Below are 13,742 nucleotides of genomic sequence, written 5' to 3'. Positions count from 1 at the left end.
CTACCATTCCCAGCACACAATGCTTCTCCCCTTGTTCCGCCCCCTTGCCACGGTCCACCTGCCCGCCGTGGGTTAAGGCGGGGAGGCCTGAGAGCCGGGCAAGGGCTGTCGCACATGCGCCTTGAGGGAAGATGGCACCTGCCGGCTGCTGCTGCTGCTGCTGCTTCTGGGGCGGCGCTGTGGCCGCGGCGGGCGCCGCCCGGCGTGTCCTGCTGCTGCTGCTGCTGGGGGTCCTGTCCGCCGGGCCGCGGCCGGGCGCCCTGGCCACCGAGCACTACTCGCCGCTCTCCCTGCTCAAGCAGGAGCTGCAGCACCGGCAGCAGCAGGAGGCCCCGGCGGGCGGCGGCGGCTGCAGCCCGCAGTCCGGGGACTGGGGGGACCAGTACTCTGCCGAGTGCGGCGGTGAGTGGGCGGCGGCGGGCGTCCGAGTCGGCCGGGGCGGCGGGGCGGCGGGGCTGGGGTCCCAGGCCGGGGTACGGGCCGCCCGGGCTTCACGCCTCCGGCTGCGGCGCGCGATCCACGGGAGCCGGCTCAGCCAGGGGTCCTGTCGGGCAGCTTCCCGCCGCTGCCACCCACGCCGCCGCGCGCCCTCCTGTAGCCGCCTTTGGGCAGGGCGGCGAGTCGAGAAATGAGCTGACAGCGTGCTCCTGGGGCCAGGGCGGCCTCTCCTGAGTCTGAAGCAACTGTTGGAAGGGTGGCGGAGGAGATGGCAGGTGGCCCGGGGCAGCCCTGTTCCCGCCGCCGGCCTCCCGAGGATGCCGAGGGGGCGAGGGAGGGGCGGGCGGACAAGCAACCAGCCCCGCGGCTTGCGGAGCCCGCCCCCGGAGGGAGACGCCTGGCCCATCTTAGGCCTGGAAATCAGGCTTCCTGACCTCCCGGGTTAATGTCTCGTATAAAACAGTTCCTAAAAATTCGATCTCTGGAATGGAAAAAAAAGAGCAAGCCCATCTTATCTGCTCGTTGACATCTTGCTTCCAGTTGTTTAAGATTAACCTGCGATCTGTCAGGTGTCTCCCAGAGGGAAAAAAGGCCCTGCAGGCCTTGAGCCTGTGTGTCAGTGCCGTGTGTGTATTGGAGCTACGCCAGCTCATTCATTAAGAATGGGCGCTATTGGCTTCAGTTTAATAAATCATAGCAGATGCCTCTGGGACAAAATACATGTGTACATTTTTTTGTTTTGAAGTTCTGTCGTGGGTCTTTTTACCCATCAATCCCCTCCGTTTCTCTTTCCCCCTTCTCTATGTGAGTTCCCTTATGGCTTGCTTTGGGAAGGGTCTGGGTCTACCAAACCCACTAGGAAGGAGACGTTGCTTTTAAGACTTGGCAGCGGGTTTTCTTCGGCGCTGTGTACCTGGGAAAACAATACCTTTTTTTTTAGTTGAGATGAGACGTCAAGATTAGCACAATCTGATTTCCTTTTAGCACAATCTGACTTCCTTGAGGAAGTGTTACTCACCGAGAGGTTTGTGACTTTTTTATTTTGCAGTAGGCCTTAGCTGGTAACAGCATAAGTAACACAGCCAGCCTTGCACGGTGGCCGTGTTTCTTACCTCTGTCACTTTCTGTATCTCTGAGCAAGTGAATTACCTGTCTTTGTAAAATGCCTCCTCTGTAAGTGGAAAACACTGTTCACCTAATTGTGGGGTTTTATTTTCCTCACGAGGGTGCTGTGAGGGAAATGAGAAGTAGCCAACATATATTGAGTGCTTGCTGTATGCCAGGTGCTGTTATAAGTGCTTTAGGTCTATGAGCCTAGTATATTAGTCTATCAGAAAAACAATAACCACCTCATTAGATGGTGGTCATTTTCTCAGATGAACAAACTGAAACATAGTGAAATTGTCATCTTCTTGAGATCCCACAGCTGCCAAAGGAGGAACCCATGTAGTTGGGCTCCAGACAAAACCTTTGTCTTAACCATTAAGTGGTTGTAGGTAGGCAAACCACATCCGTAGCATTTACTTGCATATGGTGCATGTTGGGTAAATTTTCCTTCCTCCTTTGCTCATGTGGTGCTCACTGGCTAAAGGTGCCCCAGCGTTGAGACAGTGGAAAGTATGTATCGATTAATATTATGAAATCTATTGGTATCATTGATGTTGGTGGCTCATTTGATTCTTTGGCATCAGGCTAACCACCAGTATTTAAGAACCCTTGTTCAAGCCAGCTCTGACTTGTATTACGAATTTTCCCTGGAGGATGAACACTGTATCATGAAGCTTTAAACATAATTTATTTAGATGTTTCTACCTTTTTCTCTCTCCCATGTAGTACTTATTTTTTCTAGGTTGGAATTTAAAATGTACTGTTGCAAATGAACGACCTGAGTCTTTCAGATCACCTCCCCTGGCTGTGTGAGTAGCTACCAACAGGTGCTAAAGTGGGGCAGCTGCTGCTGTGATCACCCAAGAAGTCATTTCCAGAATCAACTACTTGGAGCTCCAGCTGTTTCCCTCAGCTTTCGTGGCTGCAGTATACGACAAAAGCCAACTCTGTTGTTGTAGGGGCTACTGAAATACTTCTCATTTCTCCCTCTTCGCCCTGGACAACTATGTAGAAGCTGGACCCCATGAAACCTGCTTCATTTCTTCCCTGTCCTAGGATGTGGGGATGAATTCGGGATTTACAACTAACCATGCCATAGCCTGAGGGGCAGCTGATGCTCTGTATCCGGAGACCCATTTGAGCAACATTAGGGTCTAGACAAATGTCAGGATCCAGAACTAGTCAGTTCTTCAGAATCGTACAGACTTGGCTTTACTAAGCATTGATCATGCCATCATCTCTTGCTTGCCTGTCCAGCCACAAACCTGTTCATATCAATCCAGCACATATACTGAGGACAAACACAGCAGCACAACCACTTTTCAGAATCTTTCCCACAGCTTTCAGGTTCAAATGGCTGAGCTGATGCCTGCTTGGGTCTAAATTTAAATCTGCATACCTTCTTACAAGCAGTATATGTATTCCCTAGAGACAGAACTGCCAGTGATTGTACATACAAGGACAATGGCTGGTGGGAGCCCACCGATACAAAGACAACACACTGGCAATGGCTGGCCCAGCTATGCACACCACCCTCACATGGAATCCAGGTCCCAGGGAACAGCCTAATGCTCAGTGGGCTGAGCCCCACCCAGATCTACTGCAGAAGTGACAGGCATGGATGCCCCTCTGGTGCCATATGTCTCAGCCTGAGCTTTGCATGTTTCCCGATCCCCCCTTAATATTTTCTACTCCACATTTTTACATTTTACCTTTTTGATTTTTTATTTTATTTATTTTTACCTTTTTACTTGAAAAGCATATATAACCACAAGCTTGTCTTCTCTCTTTGTTTACTTGTAGAGAAAATAATATTATTTTAAAAAAATGAACACTGTATTGTACATATTTTAAAAATAAAGGTAAATTTCCTGTTGCCAAAGCCCTATCTTTAATTTGTAACTGTTGGAGGAAATGAACTGAAGTATTTTTCCAATTCTTTCCTCACTTTTTTAGTTATATCATCATAAACACTCTGCAATCTTTCTTAATCCATTTGATACTGAAGTAGGTGCTGTTGTTTTTTCTATTTTTTTAGAGACAGGGTCTTGCTCTGTTGTCCAAGAGGTAGTTCAGCGGTGCTATCATAGCTCACTGCAGCCTCGAATTCCTGGTTTGAAGCCATCCTCCTGCCTCAGCTAGGACCACAGACATGTGTCACCATGCCCAGCTTTTTTTTTTTTTTTTTCTATAGAGACAGGGTCTGGCTATGTTGCCCACGCTGGTCAAACTCCTGGACTCAAGCAGTCCTTCCACCTCAGCCTCCCAAAGTGTTGGGATTACAGACGTGAGCCACCATGCCTGGCCAATGCTGTTTTTAATCCCCATTTTACAAACTGAGACAGAGAAGTTAAGGTTACACAGTAAAGAGTAGAGCCAGGATTTGAACCTGACCTGACCATTTGTGTGTTACCTTCAGTAATTGTTGCATATTAGTATAATTTCTTACTAATATTAATGATAAAGTCCTATACCTTCAAGCTTTGTTGAAAGTTATATTCTTAAATCACTGTTAGAATTTTGTATTTGACTACAAATACAAGGATGCTTCACTGAACCTAGTATTTTGAACTGTAGGGCTAGAATGGGTCTGTTCTTTCATTGAAAAACTATTTGTATACCTGCTAGATGCTACTTAGTATTCTGGACCCTGGTGATGCAGCACAGCTGACTGAGTTCCTAGTGCGGATCCTGTGTCTTGGTGAGGGAAGAAATAAGTACAGTTACATACCATTTAACAACAGGATATGTTTTGAGAAATGTGTCGTTAGGCGATTTCATCATGGCGCAAACATCAAAGAGTGTACTTAAACAGACCTAGATGGAATAGCCCATTACACACCTTGGTTGTATGGTATAGCCTATTGCTCCTAGGCTACAGACCTGTAGCATGTTACTATACTCAATACTGTAGGCAGTTGTAACATAGTGACAAGTGTTTGTGTATCTAAATATAGAAAATGTACAGTAAAAATACGGTATTACCATCTGATGGGACCATTCTCATAGATAGGTGGTCCATCATTGGCTGAATCATTATGTGGCACATGACTCTGTATAGTAGGGCCCAGTAATACGTGCCTTGAAAATAAAGCAGTGTGAGAGGATAAAGAGCAGTGTGCAGGTGCTACTTTAAGAGGTGGCCCAGGATGGCTTCTGGTAAGGAGACATTTGAGCTGAGACTTAGAGTGAGATTTGGAGAGATCTTAGAAATATCTTAATTTAACACTCTATAGATCTGCTAAATTAAGGTCTTGTGAAATTGTAACTTGTTCATTGATTTAAAAATTCAGGTTCTCTGCTCTTTTTTTTTTTTTTTTTTTTTTTGAGATTGGAGTCTCACCCTGTTACCCAGGCTGGAGTGCAATGGCGTAATCTCGGCTCACTGCAACCTCCACCTCCTGGGTTCAAGTGATTCTCCTGCCTCAGCCTCCCAAGTAGCTGGAATTACAGACGCCTGCCACCAAGCCTGACTAATTTTTTGTATTTTTAGTAGAGATGGGGTTTCACCATGTTGGCCAGGCTGGTCTCGAACTCCTGACCTCGTGATCTGCCCACCTCGGCCTCCCAAAGTGCTGGGATTACAGGTGTGAGCCACCATGCCTGGGCCCCTCTGCTCTTCTCACCAAAGCTAAACTGCGTCTCTTTCAAATCATGTATTAAATTATATCTTTATACTCTTTACAGACAGTATAAGGTATATTTTATGGTTCAAGCATATGTATTTCTAGAAGTTGTTTTAAAAATGCTTTTGTTTTCTCCTCTTGCCTTGAAAATGTAGTAGTAACAAGAACAGTGAGTTTGTGTGAATCTTTTTTTCAATGCCTTCAGCCTTTTTTCACTGCTCTTGAGTGATGCAGCCCTGTACTTGATGTCTTAATTTTCTTTAGTTTGTTGAAATTAATGAACCCAGAATTGCGTTTATTCTATTTTTCCACAGTTCTTTATGGGAAAAGGCATTTAGAGTCTGTCCAGTTTGGGAATTGTGAACTGCCAGAAAAATAAGGAAGTAGCTATGAACCTAGCTCTGTGTTTTTGACAAAATTGCTAATACTGAGATTGTCCACGTATATGGTAGCTTTCTTAATTAAGGAATTGGCCATTTAAATACATGAAGTCAGTCTTTTTGCTCACAGCACATAGATCACTGCTGTGCCTAGAGGTGGTAGAGAATCAGTAGAAGGAAACTTGTGAGAGCTATTTCCTTTTTTGCTCTATGAGGAAGTTAAGAACCACATTTTGTGCTCAGTCATAGCAACTGTGGTAACCATTACTGTGAGTGTATCTGGTCAATCCGTTCATCTCCTGGCCCTGATTTTCTGTGTCTGTCCTCATACATGGTTTCACGGCAGACCTCCTCATATCTGGTTTTTCAAGGCATACCTGAGTAAATTTGCCAGTGCAAAGTCGCTGTGCTCAGAGACTGAGGCACAGAGTGATGAAGAGATTGTGATCTTGCCACATCCTGGCCCCCGTGGCATTGCCAGAGGGTGTTTCCCTTTTGCCCACTGAACAGCGTCTTTCAGCAAATCCTCTGTTTTAGAAGTAGCATTTTATAGCATAAGCCCTATGACGATGGCAGCCTATGATTTGCTTTTTCACATATATCTGTTGTCATTAAGAGTTACATCTACCTTTTAAAAGATCTACACACTGCTAAACCTGTTCAGCTTCAGGTGATAAGGGTTAATTATTATTTTTTAATCTCTGGGTGGAGGCAAAAGTTGTGTGACTTGGGTTTTAGAACCTACCTGGAGCATGACTATAGGAAAGTCAAGGCTCTTCAATGTGCACCACTCAATGTACAGACAGCTTAGCTTCACTGCACTCAGTAAATACTTGACTGACTTTTAAACCTTCTTCCTTTCCCAATGAGTTGTTTTAAAGAGGTCATTTTGTTTGGGCTCATCTTATCTTGCAGATAGAATGAATACATGATTTGTCAAAGTAGCATAATTTTAATACTTTTAACTTTGGGTGAATGCTTTCCAACATTTTCCTTTTCTTATGTTTTGGTTTTACTTTTTTATCTAAATACAACATATATACAGGAAAGTGCATATGTCCTAAGTGCAGATAGCTCAATACATTTTCATAAGCTGAACAACTTATGTAATCAGACAGAACCGAAATCAATAGCTGTCTGTTTTTAAGATTGCCGATAGTCTCATTCCATGCTAACCCTAGTTTCATTTGGGAGATGTTTTGTCTGATTTAGGGTCCAGCACCATGCAGTGGACTTATACTGCACATGTGCTGGCATTCTTTCCATAGAATCTCACTTAGGAATCAGTTGGTGCATCTCAGGACCACCTCTACACGAGAAGACCAGTTGTCTTCTCTTGCAACTCTTCCCTGCTGGTGTTTACGATGTTCTCAGTGACTCTGTGTTCCCTTGTCACTAATCTTTTCATGTCAGTGCCTAGCTCTGTTTCAGCATTCCCTGTGGAGTTGATGTTGTCTGCCAGTATGTGTGGGCTTATGAGAAAGCTTTTAGCTCTTAAAAGTATGTGTCACTTTGAGCATGTGATGCATCTTCAATCTGGTTTATAACCTTGTGCTAAGTAACTGGCCTTTGTGGGGAAGGCCTGTTTTGTTGGTTAAGGCATCCTTCTTCTGTTCTGTTCCATGTAATTTGCTACTGTGCCTTTTTTTCCATCCTGTGCAGTGAATTCCTTTTCTTTTGATTCTTTACATGTGTTAATATTTGTATGTGGGTTAAGATACCTTTGATCCGATTACATTCAAGCTTTGTTAAAAAAAAAAAAAACAACTTCTGTCTCTTTAAGATGGCTTTTGTGGATCCTTAGTTCCTATGGATTAATTATATGTTTACTTTATAATTTAATAATCAGCAGGCAGTCTCTTTTCAATTTGCTTTACGATAACACATCTCAGGTACCGATGAATATTTCATTTCATTAAATGAAGCATATAAATTCTTCAGAGCATTTTTCCTGTTATTACACTCTAAAAGGAATTTACCACTTGGGACCATATTTCAGGGCCATTGAGCAATGCAGTATACGATGTCAACTGTGGTTGTCTTTTTTTTTTTTTTGAGATGGAGTCTTGCTGTGTTGCCCAGGCTGGAGTGCAGTGGTGCAATCTCGGCTCACTACAAGCTCTGTCTCCCGGATCCACGCCATTCTCCTGCCTCAGCCTCCCGAGTAGCTGGGACTACAGGCGCCCGCCACCACGCCTGGCTAATTTTTTTGTATTTTTAGTAGAGACGGGGTTCCACCATGTTAGCCAGGATGGTCTTGATCTCCTGACCTCGTGATCCGCCTGCCTCGGCCTCCCAAAGTGCTGGCATTACAGGCGTGAGCCACCGCACCTGGCCACCTGTGGTTGTCTTACAAGTGCAGAAATTGATAAAAGCAAAAGGCACTACAAGTTGATACCACATAGCCACCTGGCCTTCAGGTAGTTCTTTCAGCCACAATAATTCTATCTTCTCTTCCCAGGTTTACCCTATACCTGGGGTTAGGATTGTCAATAAATATCTGGCACTCTACTTTTAAGTTGTAGCCCATCCAAGGGAAAAGCCCAGTCATCCTTATTTTCAAGTAGCTCAGTGTGCCGTCTGTTATAACTAGGTGGTCGAGTGATGAGTGCTACCCAGCAGCTGTTGATTTCCTTATAAATTGGCGATGGGTTTGCTGCTTATAAGCTTTCAGTCAGTTTTCTCACACACGTGGATGTGTGAGAAATACATGCTACTGCCAATGCCACCTTCTCTCCTTCCTTGGAGGTGATGACTGTCATCTTATTTGACTAAGAAGCAGTGAGAAAACAACTTCCTTGCTCCCCACCACCCCAGCTACTGGCCTGCCCGCAGATGGACTGGTAGATTTTGCCTTCTGTCCTGTTGTGGTGGATGAGTGGCCGGTGCCTCTGCCTAGTTCAGCTCTCTGTTCACTGGCTCTCATTTCCTCTTGTTTTCTGTCAGCATACAGATGGTCTTAATAAAACTACCATCCTGAAAATACAAGCAACTAAGATGACCACACATCCCTCCAGCCACTGCCCCATCCCTCTGCCTCCTTTTACAGCAGAATTCCTCAAAGGAGATGTTCATATGGACAGCCTCCACCACTCCACTCTCTCTTGGACCTTCTATGGTTAGCTTTTGTCCTCGTCAATGTGCTGAAACTGCTCTTCTTAAGATCAGTTGTGTGTGAGGTTTAGGAGGAGAGGAAAGAAGTTTCAAGACACTGCTATACCCTAAACTGTTCATTACTAGGACCCAGCATTGGCAGAAGGAGTTGTGACAAATGTACCATGTTCTTCATTAATGTGGCAAGACCCGGCTGTGCTATATCTTTGTTTTGTGACTTTAAACATGTTCATTAACATTGAGTTCATTTCCCCAGGTGTACAGTGTGCACAGTGTGCCTTGTACCTACCTTGGAGGATGGAGAAGGTTTGTGAAGGCATTTGGAAGCTGGGAAGTACTGTGAAGGCCAAGATAAGCTTAAAGAAAGTAGATAGAAAATTTTAACAAAAAAACACTGCGATTTTAACCTATAAGCCTATACTAACACTTAATAATCCTTTTCTGTGCACAGGGCTTTATACCCTTTATTCTTTACAGTAGCCCTGTGAAGGTATCTGGGGGTGATTATTTCTGTTTTACAGATGAAGGAGCTGAGGCCAAGACTTACTAAAGGACTTGCTCTAAGTCAAACAGCCAGGGAAGCATCTATTCTGGGTTAGTCTGACGCCATAGCCCTGCCCTGAGCCACTGTTACATTGCCTTTAAACTAATTAATTAAGTTTGAAGTCAGAGAAATACCAGAATTAAATATAAGACCTAGTTCTTTGAAAATACTGCTTAAGATTAGACAGTTATCTAGCAAGCCTAATCAAGAAAAATGAGAAGAAACAAGTATTTGGCTTGAGGAATAAGCAAGTATAATAAATATGAAAATCATTACAGTAACTATGTCCGGCTTTATGGCCCAGATGTAGAACTTTTCAAAGAAATGGATAGTTCTTTTAACAAAAGATAAATTGCTAAGTTGATTCTCCCACTATCTCTTAAATACTCATCTTCACCAGGTCAACTCTTCTCTTATTAAACATAAGCTTCTTAAGCTTTCTTTTTCTTTTTTTATTATTTTTTTTAAGATGGAGTCTCGCTTTGTCACCCAGGCTGGAGTGCAGTGGCTCAATCTCGGCTCACTGCAAGCTCCACCTCCCGAGTTCACGCTATTCTCCTGCCTCAGCCTCTCGAATAGCTAGGACTATAGGCGCCTGCCACAACACCCGGCTAGGTTTTTGTATTTTTAGTAGAGACGGAGTTTCACCGTGGTCTCGATCTCCTGACCTCGTGATCTGCCCGCCTCGGCCTCCCAAAGTGCTGGGATTACAGGCGTGAGCCACTGCACCCAGCCCCCTAAGCATTCTTAGAGATTGTACTTACAATCTCAGCTTATCATCCACCATAAGTTAATGATTATCAAATCATCACATCCATATCTGTAGCATTTACCGTTCTCTGGACTTTCTTAACTACATGCTAGAGAGCTTCCAGCGTAATCACTTGACTCAAACCCAGTGTTAGCTCTTGACTTCCCTCTAAAACCTCTCTTCCTCTTAAACTCCTTGCTTCCGTTGATGGCACCACTTCTTCCCTCATTGCACAAACTGGAAACCTGTGTCTTTTCCCTCTTTCTGTGCCTAATTCTTCCTCAAGGCCCTCTCCTTTTTACTTGCTGTATCCTTTAGACCGTGACCCTCTATTTCAACCCGATGGCTGCTGCCTCCGTTCAGACTTTGCTCATTTTAACTGGCCATGGCCTGCCACCTGCCCCCTGCTCTACTTGCCCCTTCTCTCCTCAGACACCTGTTAGTGATGTCGCCTCCTGCTTAAACCCATCCTGCCTTCTTAGTTTTAATGCTAAGAAGAAAGGGAATAAATGATCTAGATACTGAACTTGAGCTGCGAGAAGAGGTAATAAGGGAAATTAGAAGGCCTAAATACAGCAAAGCTGGTATAAATGAATTAGAAATAGAGCAGCAGTGGAATTGAGAAATAGACCCAAGAGTTGTTTTTTTAAAAAAAGAATGATTAAGAAGTTCTGGAGGTCTGTTTCACATCAGTGTGCATATACCTAATACTACTGAACCATACAACCTAAAAATGGCTAAGGAGGTTGCTTTTATGTGATGTGTGTTTTTTTTTTTAACCACAATAAAACAAAAAGGCCCCCCCTACCACCACAGGAAAACAAATTCTTAAGTGATAAAAAAAGAATAAAATAGATAAGCCTGATGAGGCGACTACAGAAAGAGGGAGCAGGTGCGAGTGTCAGTTGTGAATGAGAGGCGTGCACAGAGCTCTAGAGGCCATGAGAACTTGAGACAACTGCAGAAATCTCTGCTAAGACATTAAACTCAAGCAATGAAGAAATGTCCAGAGATGATGTAGAAAAACAAGATAGAATTCTGTGATGCGTTTTCACACAGTTTCTATAGTAATCAGCACTAACTTTACTTGTATGACGTAAGCAAGGAAGAAAACTAATGCTTTTCCTATCCAAGGAAATTTATACTATTTATGTACAGGTGGTTGGGCTGTAATTATTTATTATATTAAGTAGTTATCCTTTAATATAATCATTTATGATTGTAAAGTAATTAAAGCCATAGTAAGTTAAATATTTTAAGATCAAAGAACAAATTTAACCTCCTGTTCCAAACAACTATAGTTACAACTCTAGCAACTATTTTTCTATTGCAACCTTAGAAGATACATATGTAGTTATAAAAATTTTAAGTAAAATATTAGCAAGCAATTAAAAGAATAATCTACCTAAATCAGAGTTTGTTTTAGAAGTACACAGATGGTTCAACTTGAAAAAATTAAATTAATTTGTTAATAGGCCAAAGAAGAAAAATCACAGAAACATCTTAAATAAATTTCAAAAGGTGCTTGATAAAGGTCAGCAAGCTCTCCTGATCTAAAGTTTCTGGTAAAAAAAAAAAAAAAAAAATAGGAAAATACTTCTTTTATATGGTGAAGTACATCAGTCTCAACCCATAACTGACACAGAGCAGCTTTCCACTGGATGTTGATAAATGTTAGGTGAAAAAGTTTTATCATCAAAAGTTGATGAAATCTCAGTTATTAAATGAAGTATTAATGTCAGGAATAAGCAGGGGTTCCTGTTAATCACTGGCATTATTGAGCACTTTTTGGAAGTTTCATCTAGTATAATAAGATGCTAAATGAATAAAAATATTTTAAAAGACCTTGATAAAATTACATGCAGATAATACAGTTACCAACTGACTAAATGGAGACATTAATAGGGCTGTAAAGAGTTCAATAATGTGGGCAGATAAAATATTCAGCACTAGGCAGTTAGACAAAGGATTTACCATGTGCTGGTATTTCTGCCTGACTGCTCTCCCAGTGCCGTAGCCTCCCATGGTGAAATCCTTAATTTCCTTCAGGTCCCTGTTCACTTATTCATGGCTAAGAGCACAGACTCCAGAACCAGACTGCCTAGGTTCAGATCCTCCCTCCACTGCTTTGCTAGAGGGTAGCCTCAGGAAGATTACTACAGGTTCCTTGGGCTCATTTTCCTCATCTTTGAAATGGGGATTCGAAGGTTGCCTGTACACGGTAACTATGTGTTAGCTGATGTTATTCACATCCTTGGGAAACTGACCAGGCCACATCTTCTGACTGTGCTGTCATATGTAGCTCTCACACTGTTGTTGGTTTACGTTTGTTTGTGTTACTTTGATTGCTATCAGTTTTCCCACAGGGAACTATAATCTCTGTGTAGAAGAAGGGTTTCTGGTTTTGCTCAGTAGAGGCTAACACAGTGATGGGAACATAGTAGATGCTTAACAAATATGTATTGAATCAATGGTTATCAACCCAATTTTAAAAATCACATGTAAATCCTATGTAAAATTTATGAAGTTTCACATAGTTTAATAAAATATTTAAGTAAAAAGATCAAATTGTATACAGAATTATTTCTTCTCCTATTAATCTACAATTTTAATGCCATCCTAACACAAATCATAGAGAGATTTTTCTGTTTTGGAACTTAAAAAACTGACAAGTTTATCTGAAGAAAGAATGTTTATACAAATAGCCAAGAAAGTTTTCGAATAAAATTGATAATAGCTTTGCTTTATATTAAAATGTATGTATTGTGAATCAAAATATCACCCTCTACCCCATATGTACAATTATTATGTATCAATTTAAAATAATAAAAACCAAAAAACATTTATTGTGAGGCTACAATAATTGAAATAATGTGATACTGAAATCACAACAAACAGATCGTTATAAGGGATTAGAAAGTGTGGAAACAAAAGTTTCTTATAGAAAACTAAAAATTTATTTTAAAAATATTAAATGAAAAGTGATATATAACCCTACCAAGTTTAAGTAATTAGGAGAAAATGTAAGTCAGGTGCAGTGATTCGTGCCTGTAATCCCAGTACTTTGGGAGGTTGAGGCGAGAGGATTGCTTGAGCCCAGGTGTTCGAGACCATTCTGGGCAACACAGTGGGACCCTGTCTCCACAAAAAATAAAAATGAAAAATTAGCCAGTTGTGGTGGTGCACGCCTGTGTTCCCAGCTACTAGGGATGCTGAGGTCAATGCTGCAGTTAGCCGAGATCGTGCCACCGCACTCTAGCCTGGGTGTCAGAGTGAGACCCTGTCTCAAAAAAAGGAAAATAAAATTTAGTCAAATGGGAAAACGTTTACATTATATCACTAAGTTAAGAGGACAGGTTATTAAGCAATGTATCTCATTCCATTCTTATATTATCCTAATGATAATAGTGGTAGGTAACATTTTTTTTGAGCTCTTTCTGTGTATCAGAAACTGTACCACATGCTTTTCATGTATTTCCTTATTTAAATATTATAACCACCCTGAGAAGTTGATACTATTATTGACCCTATTTTGCAAATGAAACTGAAGATCACAGTGGCTGAGAGCCAGGAAGTAGTGGCAGAGAGTAGGAATTCAAATCCAGGCTGTCTGATTTCAGAATTACCACTTTTTATTACGTATACCAAAGTTTTCAGTGGTTCTCAATGAATGATGCTATTCTAAATGATTTTTATTTATGTTCTGCAATTTTCTGTATATTTCATATTTTCTATAATAAACATAAACATGAAATATTACTGTAATTTTTAAAAATGTAAAT

At 42.1% G+C, this 13,742-nt stretch overlaps 1 protein-coding gene across 7 annotated transcripts in view; it reads left to right on the top strand.

The window, feature by feature from the left end:
* The first annotated feature begins 55 nt into the window (after positions 1 to 55).
* TTC13 (tetratricopeptide repeat domain 13) overlaps positions 56 to 13,742 on the top strand; it is a 74,247-nt gene continuing 60,560 nt past the window's right edge. For 2 of the 7 annotated variants that reach the window (XM_032137362.2, XM_032137360.2), the window contains exon 1: positions 61 to 402. In XM_032137362.2, the coding sequence (XP_031993253.1) occupies positions 132 to 402 (271 nt within the window). In that variant the 5' untranslated portion in view covers positions 61 to 131. Of the gene's footprint in view, positions 403 to 13,742 lie in introns of all 7 variants that reach the window. The other 5 variants (XM_032137361.2, XM_032137359.2, XM_032137358.2 and 2 more) reach the window with 4 other exon arrangements.

This window comes from Hylobates moloch, unplaced genomic scaffold, assembly GCF_009828535.3.
Source record: "Hylobates moloch isolate HMO894 unplaced genomic scaffold, HMol_V3 SCAFFOLD_18, whole genome shotgun sequence".
Lineage (NCBI taxonomy): Eukaryota > Metazoa > Chordata > Mammalia > Primates > Hylobatidae > Hylobates > Hylobates moloch.
This window is presented reverse-complemented; position numbering and strand designations above follow the sequence as displayed.